The 17,300-nt window shown below is 35.0% G+C and overlaps 1 protein-coding gene across 6 annotated transcripts; it reads right to left on the bottom strand.

Annotated features, from left to right (window-relative positions):
• ABHD18 (abhydrolase domain containing 18) lies at positions 1 to 17,263 on the bottom strand. Of its 6 annotated transcripts, none has more exons than XM_083367744.1 (14): positions 17,148 to 17,263; positions 16,212 to 16,256; positions 10,779 to 10,883; positions 10,363 to 10,447; positions 10,033 to 10,133; positions 9,793 to 9,871; positions 9,624 to 9,708; positions 9,172 to 9,199; positions 7,881 to 8,019; positions 5,964 to 6,053; positions 5,136 to 5,237; positions 2,190 to 2,559; positions 1,682 to 1,848; positions 2 to 893 (listed from the first exon to the last, which is right to left on the bottom strand). In XM_083367744.1, the coding sequence occupies exons 3-14, from the start codon at positions 10,868 to 10,870 to the stop codon at positions 786 to 788; spliced, it is 1,446 nt and encodes a 481-aa protein (XP_083223870.1). In that variant the 5' UTR covers positions 10,871 to 10,883; positions 16,212 to 16,256; positions 17,148 to 17,263; the 3' UTR covers positions 2 to 785. The 6 variants fall into 6 exon arrangements, with proteins under 6 accessions (XP_083223875.1, XP_083223870.1, XP_083223871.1 ...); XM_083367745.1 differs by having other exon boundaries at positions 17,073 to 17,192; XM_083367746.1 differs by having other exon boundaries at positions 17,103 to 17,184.
• Between the last annotated feature and the right edge of the window lie 37 nt (positions 17,264 to 17,300).

Here is a 17,300-nt window from a genome sequence, read left to right as displayed (position 1 = left end):
AATACACTTAACTTTAAATTCCAATTATAAAAAGTACATATTTAAGGTTTTACAGAAGCAATATTATGCAATGAAAGAATTTTGAATTTCTGTAAGAAAACTACTACAAACTTTTATAGAGCAATAGAAACAAGGAACTGTAGCATAATCTCTTATCAATGCAACATGTAGTTTTTAAAAATATTCAAGAAATTTATCAAAACATTAATACATGCAACATTTACAGAAACGCCAATCTTTATTCCAATTCTTGTAGTTCAAGATGTGCATCTTTTTTTAAGGCACAGGTTATTGCTATCATGTTAAATGAATATAGTAATAAAATGAAAAATAGTACAGGAAAATTAGTTAAGTACACTAAATTTACTCATCAAGCTCAAGTAGAAAAAAATTAACTCTGGATACTGTATTTGTACGTGATCATAATTCAAACTAGAATATAGAATATCCTAAGAGATAGGCAGGGGAAATTTCAATATATTAAGCCCAATTTATATATTTTTTCCTTTAGGAGCTAGTATTATATTGCTGTAATGCAATACTATTTCTTTGGATCTTTATAATAAAGTAGAACAAAAGAAGTGTGCAAGTTGAAATTTAAGAGTTGGCAATACTGAATTGGTCTGTCTTTTATGGGTGTATAAACTTTCCAAATCATATTAATTTTTAATCAAAGCATATTTTGCAGATTTAAGATACCAATATTAACAATTTTTGCTAAAATCACTTTAGCACCACAAATCTAACTTTAAAAAGTTATATTTGATTACAATCTTGTTGTTTGTCTATTCATGAATATCAGGATCCACACAGGAGTAAAAGTACATGGAACAATTTGACAGAAGACTATGCCAAATATTTCTGAACAAAGCGTTCAAATGCATCATATATGGCTTGCCTAAAAGAAAAAAAGAAAATTAATTGTACTAATATCACTTGGATATTGATTTCAATAAAGCTTTATTATTTTAAATTGTAAAATTCAACTTGAATGCTGTCACCATAAACTACAACTTCATGGGCCACATCAACAAGGTAATCAGATTTTCATGTACAAATTAGAATTCTATTTGCAAAATGTAGAAAATTACATACCAAAGTGAGCATTACCCCTGAAACTAACTATAGAATGTCATAAAACATTTCCTATGGTCAACTGCTGATACTTGACTATGCTGTACAATTTGACATGGGCTGCTTTCAAGCAGATATAATGTCTCTCTGAATTTTTAAGAACCTTTCCAATATGTTAGGAGCTCTGCCACTGTTGAAACCATTGAGGAATCTGATATGGAAATATCTTTGAAATGATGACTCAAAGGATCATGTATTATCTAGTAGAAACTAAAACCTAAAAGACCATTTTCAATTATTTCTCCTAGACCCTATTGATCCTTGAGGATATCCTACTTTCTGCATCACGATTTATAGATTGCTAGTTCATGGGGATGCAAGGAGACTTTGTAATATCAAAAGTCTCTACACAGATATGTATAAAGTATTTTAAAAAGTGTAATAATGTTTACTATACTATTAGAGCTACTGTGTTAACATTCTTTGGAGTTTATTTTGTAATGAATTATGTTAAACTGATTTTGAATGTTTAAATAAGTAGTATACAAATACTTTAAATGATTTAAGCAGCAGCTACACTTAATTTTCAGTGCTTACTCTGAAGGACTAACCTGAACAATCCTTGTTTGAAGAGATAAGCACTAACATGACCTCCATTCAAGTATCTGATTTCACATCCTGGCCAAATTTCTTGAAGGCTACGCACTCCAGTTCTTGGAATATAGGCATCTTCCTTAGCTTGGACAACTATGATCAGTGTGGGATCAACTGGAACTGAGGACAACAATTTATTTGAAGATAAATTTGTTAACTTTAGAAAAGATTCTTAACACTAAAATTTCTGAAATTAAACCAGTTTTCCTGCTACTGCAGAAATAAATATTTATATTTCATGAGGAATTAGAATAGGGTTAATGGTAAAGTTGAATAAGCATTTGCTGTCTATAAAAAATATGAAAAACATAAGAGCAAATTCAATGCACATATGGAAAAGATAACTTAGAAAAAATATCATAAAAATTATGAACAGTGTTCAGAGATGGAGAATTATTAAATAGGATTATAAATTAATAAAGAACATAGAAAATCTAAAATATTCTAAAATTAGCATGTACCTGAAAAGTTAGCAACATGGGTACATTCATCCATTACTCCTTTCATAAATCGTAATGATTCCCTTTGTAAACTGTCCTTTTTACCACTTATCAGATGCTTTTGTTCACTGGAAAAGTTAGTACTACTGATGCTGGTTGAAAATGTCTGGTTTATGCACTGCATTTTGGGTACATCTTCCACCAACAATCCTTCTGTTGAAGAGCTTAGATTGTTTCTATTAGGACTAAGGCAGTGGTCCATTTCTGAAGAAGGAACTTCGTTTCTGATATCCAGATGCAGAATACTGGAGTTGAGATCCAGACAACTCAAGCTGTCCACACTGCTTGGAGAATTTTTAACAAAGTCTTGTCCCATCTTGAATGAATCTGTCTGAATAGAAATATTTATTAAAGTTGAAGCACTTTGGCATATTTTTCAATGTTCTCTTTTCAATCAAACCTACATCTTACTTGATGTTTTAAAATGTGTAAAAACAAATTGATCTCTTGAATTAGATTTCTATATAAATTTTCTTGTATTTTAACTGAACACATACCCAAAATATGTACTAAATGGATACTTATTAAATTCCTATCTTACATTCTTATTTTAAAACAAAACTCGAGATTTTTTTAAAATAAGAAATATGAGCATTAATGTTTTCCTATTGTTTCTATTGTTTCTACTTTTATTAAAAACAATTTGCTTTCTATTGTGAATGACCTATCAAAACATATAAACATAAAGCAGCACCATAAAATTACTGATAAATTGCTACCATTCTAATGTATATGAAAATGTCCCCACATTGCCAATTCTGTTTGATTATCTCTTAAAATAAACTGAGGAAAAGGAAGTCTTCAGAAGATTAATTTGCTAAAGATTAATAGATTGGAGACTCAAGTGTTCTCCCTGCCATATATTATGAGAAATGTCGGTAGCTCATATCAGTCATTTAATTTTTTATAAACTTAGTGACAATAAGTGCTGATACATTTGCAAACACACATCTGTCTACTGAAAGACATTCATGCACTGAAAACTTTGTAACTGGATTAACTACCATGCACTGAGTGTGGGGTTGCCTTTGCAGATGTTTTGAAAACTGATTGGCACAGAAAGCAGCAATCAGACTATTAGCCAAAGGATTCTCCCTCGCCCCCACGTGCATGGGGCAAGGGAAGTGGACTATGTAACCCCATGATAATAGCCAAAATAATTAGTAATTTCTAGTAGCTAAGTATTTTCATATAAGATGGATTCCACACTAGCACTTTTTATACAAATAAATGAAAATGGAAACAATGTCACTAAATTAGCAAAATCCTTTTTAGCTGCAACTAACTAGTCTGACTAGCAACTGGCACTATGGATTTAAAACCGTTGCAGAATCCCCATGGTCATGTGATCAAAATTTGGGCATTTGACAACTGGCATGTATTTATGAAAGTTGCATTGTCCTCAGGTCATGTGATCACCACCTGTAACTTTTCCAGCCAACTTCCAACAAGCGAAGTCCATGGAGGAAGACATATTCTCTTAACAACCCTATGATTCATTTAACAATTGCAGTGATTTGTTTAACTGTGACAGAAAATGTTGTAAAACGGGGCACAACTCACTTAACTATCTTGCTTAGCAAAGGAAATGTTTGGCTCCATTGTGGTTGTAATTTGAGGACTACCTATATTAAGAGCCTTGGTGGAGCAGTGGGCTAATGCCTCCTTAAGTAACACCAGCTGCCTGCAATTAGTGCAGGTTCGCATCCCACCAGGCTCAAGGTTGATTCAGCCTTCCATCCTTCCAAGGTAGGTAAAATGAGGACCCAGATTGTTGGGGGCAATAAGCTGACTTTGTAAAAATGCTGCTGGGGGGGGGGGGGGGCGAAAGCCCTAATAAGCAGGCATATACATAGAATGAAGGCTATTGCGAAGCACATTGATTTGTGCTTTAAATTGTAAGCCGCCCTGAGTCTTCGGAGAAGGGTGGGATATAAATGGGATTAATAAAAAGTGCAATATAAACTCTTGAGCTAATCATTCTACACAAATACCACTTAAAGAGCACTGTCTTCATCATTTTATGGAAAGAAATGTGAGACTCCAGGGAGCAAAAAGTTGCAGAAGGAAGACACAACTGCTGAAAATGTCATTCTCTAAATCTCAAACATCCTCATCATCTTCTTTAATATTTCATTAGTATCCTGCCTCAAGTTTAAAGAAACCTCTATTAGAAAAGAGGATGCTGAGCTTGTCAATCGGAAGGTCGGCAGTTTGGCGGGTCGAATCCCGAATGCGGCGTAGTAGAGTGAGCGCCTGTTATTCGTCCCAACTTCTGCCAACCTAACAGTTCGAAAGCACGTAAAAATGCAAGTAGAAAAATAGGGACCACTATGGTGGGAAGGTAACAGCATTCCGTGCGCCTTTGGCGTCTAGTCATGCCAGCCACATAACCACGGAGACGTCCTTGGACAAGCGCTGGCTCTTCGGCTTTGAAATGGAGATGAGCACCGGCCCCTAGAATTGGAAACGACTAGCACAGATGTGCGGGGGAACCTTTACCTTTTATACTCATTTAGTATTTATTTTACAAAAGATTTCTCAAAGGATTAAAAATTTCAGTAATGCACACAGAAATTACCTTTAGTATAACAGTTCAAATTCCATTTTCCAATTAGGAATAGAGTTATTCTATAAAAATATATAGACCCTTTTCTGACTTTAAAAATTGTAGCTAAACATCTCAGAAATTTTTCAAAGATTAAGAAAAACTACTTGGTTGTTACACATAACTGAAAAAATAATTTCACAGAAGACTAATACAAAACATGTGTTATAATAGAGTTTTGTAAAAAGCTTTAACTACTATTGCATTAAAATAGCTCCCAGAAATTGTTGTGGGGTTACAATTACAAAATTAAACAATTATCAGAAATTGTATAGGAGTTACAATTAATTTATACTCACTCCACAATATTCAAGCATTTGAATTATTTCTTCTTCATAAACACTCTGACTATAATACTGTTTCTCTAGTTCCCTCCAATTCACTGCCTTGCTCAATACACCCTGAAATTAAAGATAAAGTACAATGGATTATACAGTATATGCTCTGTTTAAGAATGAATTTTAATTATGCCAGGGTTTTGTTAAATTTCCATCACTTTGCAAGTGTTTTCCTGGATTCAATAACAAAGGAAAGGGTCAATAGTTCATATGATTTCCAAGCAACAAATCCATTTTGAAATGAAGCATTTGGGCAGGAATTTTAAACATTTAATTAGATCAGATTGAAATAGTGTCATAATCACAAGAAAAAGGAACCTATTTCTATGTTACAATTAAAAACATGTTGTAGATTAGTCTTTTTGTCATAACAAAGCACTCAACAGATATTCAAGGTTTAAACACATGGACCTTATAGATTAGGGATGTGCAAATCCTTTGAAAAAAGCAACACTTAGTAATGTATATCATGCATCTGTTTGCAACAGTAAAACAGCCTACTTAAACAAATTGGCTGGGTAGATGTGCAATGGAGTCAACTTGTAGAGATTATAAAATACCCATTGATTCTAGAAAAAGATATGGTTGCTTTAGTACATGGGTGTCAAACTCAATCGCATCACGTGACGTATTGTGATGTTTTTTGCCTTTGTGGAGCCAGAGTGGGTGTGGCCTGCACATGATGCATCTGGCCTGCGGGCCACCAGTTTGACACCCCTGCTTTAATATTTCAAGGTGAGATGCTTTCAAAGAATTTACATAATTATATACCAACAAAGAATGTATTACCGTAGTAAAAACACCAGAGGCTGTAGACCAGGACAGACAGGGAACTAATGGTAATGGTTTAGGCCAATTTGATACTGCTAATGATGCCATCTGTAAAAAAAAAATAATGGTAATTTTTCCCATGAGTACAAATGAAAACATGAAATGTTTTTCATAAATTGGTATGAAAAATTGCCATATAATTCATTTTTCAATATCAGCTTCCTATCTCATATGAAGCCAAGTAATGGAATTTGAACAGCATTGGTATTAATGCTTATTAAAGAAATGGATATAGCAATGGATATAGCAGATATTATCTGAAATTATCTGAAATACAGTTCATATTATAAAACTATTGAAGAAAAATGTTTGTATTCCTCAAATGTATTAAGCTTTATACTTGCTTTCAAAACATCCTTACTAAATGAGATCCATATGAAAGTTTATATAAAATCACACATGAACAGAATTTCATTTAAATTTAGAACATTGTATGATGCATTTATTCTAGGGATAGTTAGACAATCTGAATAAGACTATCCCATCTAATGTTCACATCACAGCAAGACAGTTATCACTGGCCAAGTTGAAAGTTTGTGTTTCCCTGACAAAGTCTAATGTTGCATAAATTATATTCACTTTAATATGTTTTTTTAAAAAATATACTAATTATGAATCTATACTTCCCATGTCAAACTCTTTTATTTCTTGCAATTACATAAAACAATTGTCATTACAGGCTTTGATAGTATAACTGCAAATATGCCATTATATATATCTAATTCTTTTTGTACTTTTCCCCATAACTTTTCATAATTATTTTTATATAACTTCACATTTGAGGGTGACAAATATATCCCCAAATATTTAACCCTTTTAACTATTTCAAATCCCGTTAGCTCTTCTAAAACAGCCTTTTGTGATACTGTCATGTTTTTAGACAACATTTTAGTTTTTTGTATATTGACCTTAAATCCAGAAACTTTCCCATATTGCGTTATTATATATATAGATATAGGGACACGGTGGCTCAGTGGGTTAGGATGCTGAGCTTGTCGATCAGAAGGTCGGCAGTTTGGTGGATCGAATCCCGAGTGCCGCGTAACAGAGTGAGCGCCTGTTACTCGTCCCAGCTTCTGCCAACCTAGCAGTTTGAAAGCAAGTAAAAATGCAAGTAGAAAAATAGGGACCGCTACGGTGGGAAGGTAACAGCGTTCCGTGCGACTTTGGCGTCTAGTCATGCCGGCCACATGACCACGGAGACGTCCTCGGACAAGCGCTGGCTCTTCGGCTTTGAAACGGAGATGAGCACTGGCCCCTAGAGTTGGAAACGACTAGCACGCATGTGCGGGGGAACCTTTACCATATATATATATATATATATATATATATATATATATATATATATATATATATATATGGAACACGGGAAGAAACCTGAGACTCTAGATCTACACATACAGACACCCGCGAGAATCTATGAATATATATATATATATATATATATATATATATATATATATATATATATATATATATACACTAGAAAACCACCTCAGTCCTCACACATTTCTCAATCTGATGTGTTACAATCAGGTTTTAGGTATTATGCTGGATGTTTCCCACTTAATGTAATATAGCACTAAAGAACGTAAGTATTATTAGGAATTAAGTTCCCTTTGAGTGAAGCTCGGCTTTTAATGATTATATATAAACATATGTTATCCTTCCACTTTTGTTTGTCACAATATAAATGTGATTTTAAATGGTCTTTTTTGTGATTTTCAAATCCAGTCCATACTCTGGAATTTCCAAGTCATCTCCATTCCAGCACCACTGGTAACTGGATCTGACCTTTTAGGGCTCAGACAAGTTCAACTGGGTTGCTACCATCTACTTCAATAAAATTATTATTAATTAAAGATTTAAGCTTACATGTCCTCCCATGGATATGCCAGTCATTCCTAGAGGTCCATATCCTTCTTTTTCCAGCCAATGCAAAAGAGTAGCTGATTCTAAGACAAGAGCTCCTCCCATCACAAATAGGTCAGATACATTTTTTAGACAGGATCTTCTTTCCTCCCAAGGAAAGAAAAGCCAGATTACTTGTTTCAAGAAATATATTAACAGCAAGTTCAAGTGTATTAATTTTATTAAAACAGATTAAAAGAGTGTGTTAAAAACGCTTGTAGAAAGTTAGGGTTTAGTGACTATGGTTTATTCAGGTGAAATGGCTTTGCTATCTATTATTTAGTTGCAAATAACCCAAGAACTGTCCTTTTAAATGCTGCTGTGAAATACCCATATATTGTTATCTGTTTTTTACTCAAACATGGAAAAGTGGGATTAGTTAAAGCAATAATCTAGACCATTCAACACAAGAAAGCCATTTAAACTAAACCAAATCTCAAAACAGTAATATAATTGGTATTGATGGATAATAAAATTATATTTTCTTCATTTAGATAAAGAAAGAACATACTGTATTGACTTAGTACTTGTACATGCCAAAAGAAAACACTGTGGACTTTAACCACATATAAGCCATGTAGTATTAATGTATTACACTTTTGAACTTTTGTCATGTTTTACAGGTAAATTACTATCTTTTCTAAGCAACAGTATAACATGTTTGTTTTCTATAGGAACAATAAGTTTAACTGTACCTCTTCTAGGTTCTAACAGTGGATAGATCTGGTGTCTGAACAAAATCCAGCATTGTAGAGGAAAGCACAGAAATAATAATTCTTGCAGGTCTGTTTATAAACTGATTATTTTTGAATTCCTCTAAGTTACCAGCTTATTCAGCAGGAACAGAAAGAAAATCACATCGAGAACGTTCATTTTTAATATTTACTGTGAAATATAGTACCCACACATTTGAATCATGTAATATTTAGTTGCTGAGAATAAGTAAATTTAGGGCAATATATTAAAGCAGAATCAGTGTCTGTGATACTAGAGCACAGGTAGGATATGAAGAATCACAGATTAAATATTCTGGCAGATAATACTCAAAAATGTTTCCCTAAATCATTTCATTGTCAAGCTTCAATAATGTGTGGCCACTGAATGGATGAATTGCGATATTTGTATTATAATGTTCTGAAATGTTTTTCCATAACATGATCACATTTTATGCATTAGAATAAAATGCACTAGAATTAAAATTATTTCTACACATTAATAAAAGCTGTTATTGTGCTTATGCAATCATAATACTTACAACTGATCCTTAGGTTTTCTGTACCCATGTATAGACAGATGTAAGTTAAAGGAAATAAAGTGAAATAGTTTTAAAAGTTCTTTAACCTTTTACCTCTTTACTTTAAATCAAATAAACCTCGTTAAAATAGTTACATTAGTATATTTAGTTAATGCAGCCATTGCTAACTCATTAGGCTACAAATTTAAAAAATGGAAATGTGGGGATTTGCCATAAGGGTGGACTGCAAAATGTCAATACAAGACTCCCAAACTCCAGATGATTACTATATCCTGTGGTGATTCAGTGAATTTACAAACCACTTATCTATTTCAGAATCAAATAGATTTATGCTTCTCACATATTGATGCAATTCTATTACCATATTGATATCTGAATTCAATAAGTCACTGGATAACACTTTGTCTCTCCTCTGTATCCAAAGGTATATAGTACTCAAATAAAAAGGATATAATAGGGGTTTTCTAACAATAATGAAGCCATGCTGGCCTCTTTGATCATTGGACGGGCCATTAAAGTTCGTCGTCTCCAAAAGTACTAAAAATACACAGTTAAAGTTAAATTAAGTATTACCGGTATAGCAATATTGACAAACCATTATTGAACAATACTGAAGCTTACATGGTCTCCAGTGCCTGCTAAATGAATACAAACAGGTTTGTACTTGCTGTTCCATCTCTTTGGTACTATAAATTGAAACCTATTAAAAGAAAGAAAATAATGAAAAATTATTTAAATGAAATAGATTTCTCATATACCTTGCACAATATGTGTGCATTTGTATCACTTTATCACTATATTTAGTCCATAGCTTACTTAGTTCTATATTTTTTTTAACTCAAAGTATATGTTTATTTTTACCTTGCAGTAATTGACTCTGATGGCATGATATCAGGAACATAATGTGCCAAAGGAGAAATGAAGTGTCCATCAAGGATCTTGCAGTCTGATTGCTCCTCAACCTATACAACGTTGTATTTTTACAGTCATTATCAAAGTTTTCATGTAGAAATGCAAGTTCTGCTAAACAGAAGTAAACTGTTCACAAAAGCTATGCTGAGTTAATAACTGGAGCAATATATACCTTATCAAATACAAGGTTTCTTTTTATCAACCCTCAATACTTATGTTTTGAATAAATGGTTGTGAATAATCATAATCAATTCATGTATATGGATTCATTTTCAGTACCTTATTAATGTGCACAGGATAGTCCCTTGGAACAAGATTTTGACATTTTTCTCTGTTTCCAATAATTTTTCTGAATTCAAATATTCTGTTAAAGATAAGAATTAGTTGCAGATATTAAGAACAAAAAAGACTGCATACTATACTATAAATAGGTAATTACAATTGTATGTAATTGACTGCAACAGGTTTAGTATTTCTATTTTTCAGACACACACACACACACACACACACACACACAGAGTTTCTTTTAATGAACTCTACTATAGGAACTTTGCCAATTTTCACATTTTTGCTCAACTATAAGCTATTGTCCTTACAAATAATATAATTGCACTTTTTGCCTTAACTAAGAGTAACAAAAATGATTTAGATGGAAACATCAAATAATTACCTTTAGAAAACTGTTTAAAACCTACCTTTTTAAGTCTTCTGGTCTTCCCCATCCTTGAATAAAAAGCTTAGTGAGAAGCAGACGCCTATATAAGACATCTAGCTTGCTCACACCCATTAGCAAAACACATCTAGGAAAAAATATATAAATTTTCGTATCAATAAAAGTATATTGATTTGCTTACATGAACTTGAACTGTATACAATTGTCAACAAAAAAGTTAATAGTAAATAAACTGAAACTTATATATGCAAGAAAGCATTAAATCAGTTTTGGGAAGCTGCCAAAGAGACTAAACCTTCATAGGATACCATTAGTTCTAGAAATGCTTTAGGCAAGGGAGCCACCTGGGTGACTGACCAATCACAGCTTTTCAATCCTAGGAAAAAGGGACTGGCAAAGAGTTACTCATGAACTGTGGTAATAATAACAATACAAGAAAGGAATTAGGTAGCAGAATTTAAAAGCATTTATATTTAGTGACCTTTTGTCAACCCACCTTTTTGCAGTTACAGTATAAAAACAAATGTTCAATTAAAAATGAATCACCCTAAACCAATATACGGCACTACCTGTTCAGCAAATGGGAATAAACTTTAATTCACATAGTGGTTTAATCATGCAGAGTAGGATTACATAAACAAACATCAACCTCAGAACATTGAAAAAACTGTAAGGAGCAATGTCTTTGATAGTATCGGTTCCAAAATTTTGTAATGGAGATATAAGATGTACTTTATAATGATTCAATCTGTAGAATGATGACAGAGCTTCAGTCTTCCCCTTAGTGATAATACAGATTTGTTTACTTTTATTGTTACTTCTATATATTTTATATATCAGAAAGCACTTTGCAGGATGTTAGGAAAGGAGGAATCCTACTTTCTGACAGACATGAAATAATTCTCACTTGGGAGCAAAAAAAAAAAAAAACCACCATATTCATTATGGTAACTGGATGATATAATTGAGGTAAGATCAAGTTGCATGTCTTGTCCCAGCATATCAACCAACTTCTGTGAGACTACTTCAAAAATGTTTTTCTATGGAAATCAGCACTTGAAGTTCCAGCTCCTTGGAGAAAGTGTAGGGTGACTATAACAGTGATTACAGTCAGATGTGAAAAGGATAGACACAGTCCTTTGGGCTCCAATTCTCCTTTCTTCTGAAGTTCCCAAAAGGCTATAGCTTCAAATGTTGATAAAAAAATAAGGCCAAATATAATTATGTTTCATTTTCTGCACAGCAATTTATTAGTTTTGTTTGACAAACGTAACATTAATAACAATAAGTAGGACACAGATAAAAAGAAGTGTTTGCTGTTGCATATACAAAATACTAAAAACCAACTAATATATTTGTGTTAATAAAAATGATGGGAAAAACACTTCTTACTTTGTAATTAATATCTCCTCACAATAATGTTTAAAAGTAATGAATGGTGAATTACTTTAGATTTTCCAAAATTGTAAATGAAAAACTGTTTATGGCTAGTCCTAGCTTAATTGGGACTGAAATTTCTGTTGCTAAATGAAGTAGTCATTAAACAAGAGAATGTGTGACCAGTACTCATAGTTGTGGTTTTAGGGAAGGTTTTTCCTGCCCTGCCATGCTTGTCTGCACTTCAACACCACCCGCCCCCTACATATCTCATCCCATCCCTGTCCTTTTCACCATTCTGCACTCTACCACCTCTTGTACAACATGCTGACCATCGCTGTCTTCTCTCACTGTTGATAAAATGTGCCCAGATGAGGCAGCTGCTCCTTTTGGGGTGTGGCCTCATGAAGGTCTACAGTTGACTTGGCTGGATGTGTCTTGCCAACAGCAGAATGGCCAAAAGGGCAGAGAAGGGAGAAATGAGGATGGGGGGAGATGAAGCATACCCTGTGGTTGTAAATGTTGGTTCACTGCCAAATCCCTGAATTCTGATCATCTGACTTCAGTGGTGGTGCAACGGCCATTCCACCTTTCATCTCCTAAAAGTAATTTAAAAGCCAAAATATATATCCTTGCTCTTCTCTGTCCCCGCTTGAGCTTCTGAATAACTCAACTAATTTGTGCTGTTTGTACTATAAGAACATGGCTGCCAGATGCTCAGTGATTGGTGGGGTTCCTTGAGGATCTCAGGCCATTCTCGACATTCCTCTCTTTTTTGAAGAGAGTAGGAGGCTTGCAAGACTGATGTCAGCTCTTCTGGGTAAATCAGACAGGAAAGACGACTAGATAAACTAAATTTACCTTATTGTAAGGCACCCGTATGTGATGTAGCCTTTAAGTGAGTTCCAGCTGATTTTATGACTTTTGCTGTGGTTAAGTGAATCCCAGCAGTCGTTAAACAAATTACAGTGTCTTTAAGTGAATTCAGCTACCTCCACCGATTTTATCAGAAATTCCTGGCAAGGTCGTCAATTCCAGTCACATGACCACAAGATACTGGTACTGCCCAAGTGCCAAAATTCTGATCGTGTGATGGTGGGGATGCTGTGCTGGTCATAAATGTGATGACCTACTACAAGTTATTTTTTCCACACCACTGTGATTCAAATGGTTGTTAAAGGAATAGTCATAAGTTGAGGACTCCCTGTACAAACTTCCCACCATCACTTTTTATTGTCTGATCAATTAGGACCAGTGCTTCCTAGGCAGTATCTCTTTCCCTTAGCCCCCAAGATCATCCACACATTCCAATTTACTTAACCACTCAAATGAAGAAAATTCTTATTTAATTTTGGAATAGTATCTAAACTATAAGTTATTAATCTTTACGGTTCTTAAAACATAGATATAATAGTTTCCTTTTTTTGTTATACAGTTAGTCCTCGGCTTACAATAGCAACTGAGCCCAAAAGTTCTGTTGCTAACTGAGACAGTTGAGTTTTGCCCCATTTTATGACCTTTCCTGCCAGAGTTGTTAAATGAATCATAACTTAGTAACAAAATTGTTAAGTGAAATCTGGCTTCCCCACTGACCTTGTTTATCACAAGGTTACAAAAGATGATCACATGACCCCGGGACACTGCAACCGTCATAAATGTGAACCAGTTGCCAAGCATCCAAATTTTGTCATGCGACCATGGGGATGCTGCAACAGTCAGAAGTGTAAAAAACAGTCATAAGTCACTTTTTTCAGTGCTGTTGTGAATGTCACTAAACCAATGGTTATAAGTCAAAGACTATCTGTACAACTAAAATGCACTGTTTAAATGAGTGGGAGGAACTTTTGACTAAAAATAGATACCAGTATAATGTTCACCTATATTTAGCAGGCAAAGCAAACAATAACAAGCTATTTTATCCTTTGGTACAATGTCATTGTTTAGTTAATATTTCACTACTACAATTTGCTTTCTTGAACCATTTCTGGTAAACTGAAATAGTTTACTCTTCACTGAATTTGAACAACCTTTCCCTGCTTCCAATGGAAAACTTTCAAAATCTGACGCAAACATTAAAATTGTAACTTAATTATTCATTTTATCACATACATAACAACACATTGAAAATTTTTAAGATTCACTAATACAAATAATCCTCGATTTACAATGGCAATTGAGACACCTGATTGGCTCTGTAAACACTCATGCTTATTGGTTACGATCAGATGAAGGAAAGCTGCAAGTTGTGCTTCCTTTTTCTGGTTATTTGGCTATAACTTTTCATAGAATACAGATAATTGAAGAAACTTTGTTGCATTACATTCTTGATTAAAGTATCTTTCCACTGATTTATAATAGTATGGTACTATTCCAAAAATAAGTGGTGTTATTAGCCATCAAATCTCAAATGTACACTTTTCCCAAAAGGTTCCCACAATTTTGGCCACTACCGTACACTGTATTGTGCAGCAAATGCTGTGGATATAGTATACTTGGATTTCAGTAAGACATTTGATAAATGAGATTACAACCTAGTTCTTGGTAAGCTAGAAAACTGTGGGACAGACATTACCACCAAACAGGTTCGTAATTGGCTGACAAACTGCACTCAACATGTAGTCCTTAATAAAATTACAGCTACACTGAGGGAAGTAAGCAATGGTTTTGTTTTAGGCTCAGTACCCTTCAATACTTTCATAAACGATTTAGATGAGTGAATAGAAATCATCAAATTTGCAGATGACACCAAGCTGGCAGGAACAGCCAACATCCCTGAAGGTAGGCTCAAGATCCAAATGGATCTTGACAGACTTGAACAATGGCCCTATCTAACAAAATAAAATTCAATGGAGAGAAAAGTAAAGCTTTACACTGGGGTGGGCGGGAGAGCCAAATACACAGGTACAGATTAGGTAAAGCCTGGCTCAACAGCAGTAACTATGAGAGGGATCTTGGGGTCATAGTGGACAGTCACCTAAATAAGAGCCAGCAGTGTGCTGCAGCCTCCAAAACAGCCAATACAATCCTAGGATGCATTAACAGAGGATAGAATCAAGATCATGTGAAGTGTTAATATCACTTAATAAGACGTTGGTAAGCCCACACTTGTTGTGGGTGCTCTATTACTGAAGGCTTTCAAAGAGATTGGACAGCCATTTGTCTGTAAAGGTATAGGCCATAGGGTCTCCAACTTGAGCAGGGGGTTGGATAAGAAGATCTCCAAGATCCCTTCCAACTGTTATTCTGAATATATAAAAGCAACTTTAAACATATTTAAAGGTTACTGAGTTCTTTGTCTTGTGCTTGCTTGATTACTTGCAGTGCTTGTAAGAAAAGCATTTGTAACTTTCTTGGTTGATGCTCTTCATGTACAAGGCACTATTACATTAAAGTAGTACAGAACAATATTACATTGAAAAAACAATATAGGTAAGAATGATTTATACTGTCATAACCATTTTAGGGACGCGGTGGCTCAGTGGGTTAGGGCGCTGAGCTTGTCGATCAGAAGGTCGGCAGTTTGGCGGGTCGAATCCCGAATGCCGCGTAACAGAGTGAGCGCCTGTTACTCGTCCCAGCTTCTGCCAACCTAGCAGTTCGAAAGCACGTAAAAATGCAAGTAGAAAAATAGGGACCACTACGGTGAGAAGGTAACAGCGTTCCGTGCGCCTTTGGTGTCTAGTCATGCCGTTCACATGACCATGGAGATGTCTTCGGACAAACGCTGGCTCTTCGGATTTGAAGCGGAGATGAGCACCGGCCCCTAGTCGGAAATGACTAGCACGCATGTGTGGGGGAAACTTTACCTTTACCTTACCTAACCATTTTGATAACCACTGTATAAATAATATAGCCTCAATAATCCTATACTGAGGTAGTAATTCAATTAAAAAAACCAATGGCAAGTGAGGAATACATTGTAACAACCTTGAAAACAATGTGATAAACCATGTTATTTAAAATGGAGAAATAAACATCCTTATTTTTTTATAGAAAAAAATGCATAGCCAAACATTTGTATTGCATGGTTCTCAGATAGTAGCTGATATGATTTATATAATCATATTTTTGCTCCTACCTGTCAATCTTGGTAGTTCAATCCCATTAAGTATCTTCATTCTATCTGTTGGTTCAAATAATGAGAAAAAAAATCCAAATGTTGCTCAATGTATAACTCAGTAAATGAGACACTATTGCTACCTAAGTAATATCAATTCGACATTCTCAGAGAAAATCTTGCAATTTTTTAGATTTAGATGTGATATAAGAGCTATTATGTTACTTTTTAAAATGATTTCAAGCAAATTTAGGTGGCCTGTTTGAGTAGCATTAAAATTACCTAATTCATTTATGACAATACTATCGTTACTTTGTTCAAATGTAATTCCAATAGGCAAAAATAAAAGCCTGTGCCGTATACAGAAACAAGACGTGCCAACCTGCCCTGTCCGTACCTCATCAACCAAATCACCAGCAGACTTTTGGCAAGCGCCAACACCGCAAGGGTTCAAATCCACGAATCATCACATTACAGCGCACAATCCACCCCACAACTCTCTCCCCACAATTTCATGGCACGTGATAGGCCCATTCACAAGTCAACGTACAGGACAGCAAAATCTAACTCGCCAAAAAGCACAGCAGAGATTTGTTTGCCGTACAATTCAACCGTCTAAAAAATTAGTTTTGGCCCGTTTGCAGTCCACTCTTTTCCTCCAGAAGGCTCGGGAAACTGGAATATCATCCTGGAAACAGCCTTCCTTCTATATAAAACCCGCCCTGTCGTTTATTCGCTGTTTTACTTTTTGACCTCACGAGGTCAGCGCAACTGGACTCCTCTTATTTCTCACAATCGCGACTTTTTAAGGGACCCACAACCTCAGAAGGACTCCAGACGGCGTTGCCACTCGCCTTCGGGGAAAAAAAAGAGTGAACCTACGGGAACACCAGGAGAATTGCCGAGCGGCACCTTTCGGTTAATGCCCTTGCTGGGGAACTCTTCCCCTCTCGCTACCTAGTTTCAGCATCCAGGCGGCCGAAGCCACCCACTTCACCGTCGCTCTCGACTGAATGAAAAGGGGTGGGAGAGACACGCCGCGAAGGTCGCCGCTTCCCGTTTTTTTTTCCCCCGCTCTCGCGAGAAGCGCCGCAGCCGCAACGGCGATTT

Source organism: Vipera ursinii (genome assembly GCF_947247035.1).
Source record: "Vipera ursinii genome assembly, chromosome: 7".
NCBI lineage: Eukaryota > Metazoa > Chordata > Lepidosauria > Squamata > Viperidae > Vipera > Vipera ursinii.
The sequence above is the reverse complement of the archived record's forward strand: the minus strand, read 5'-3'. Positions and strand labels throughout refer to the sequence as shown.

Coding starts and splice junctions, on each gene's coding strand:
- ABHD18 (XM_083367744.1), bottom strand. CDS start 10,870: ATGGGTGTGAGCAAGCTAGATGTCTTATATAGGCGTCTGCTTCTCACT. Junction 10,448..10,778: donor AGACCAGAAGACTTAAAAAG/GTAGGTTTTAAA, acceptor TATCTTTAACAG/AATATTTGAATTCAGAAAAA. Junction 9,709..9,792: donor TAGCAGGCACTGGAGACCAT/GTAAGCTTCAGT, acceptor GTGTATTTTTAG/TACTTTTGGAGACGACGAAC.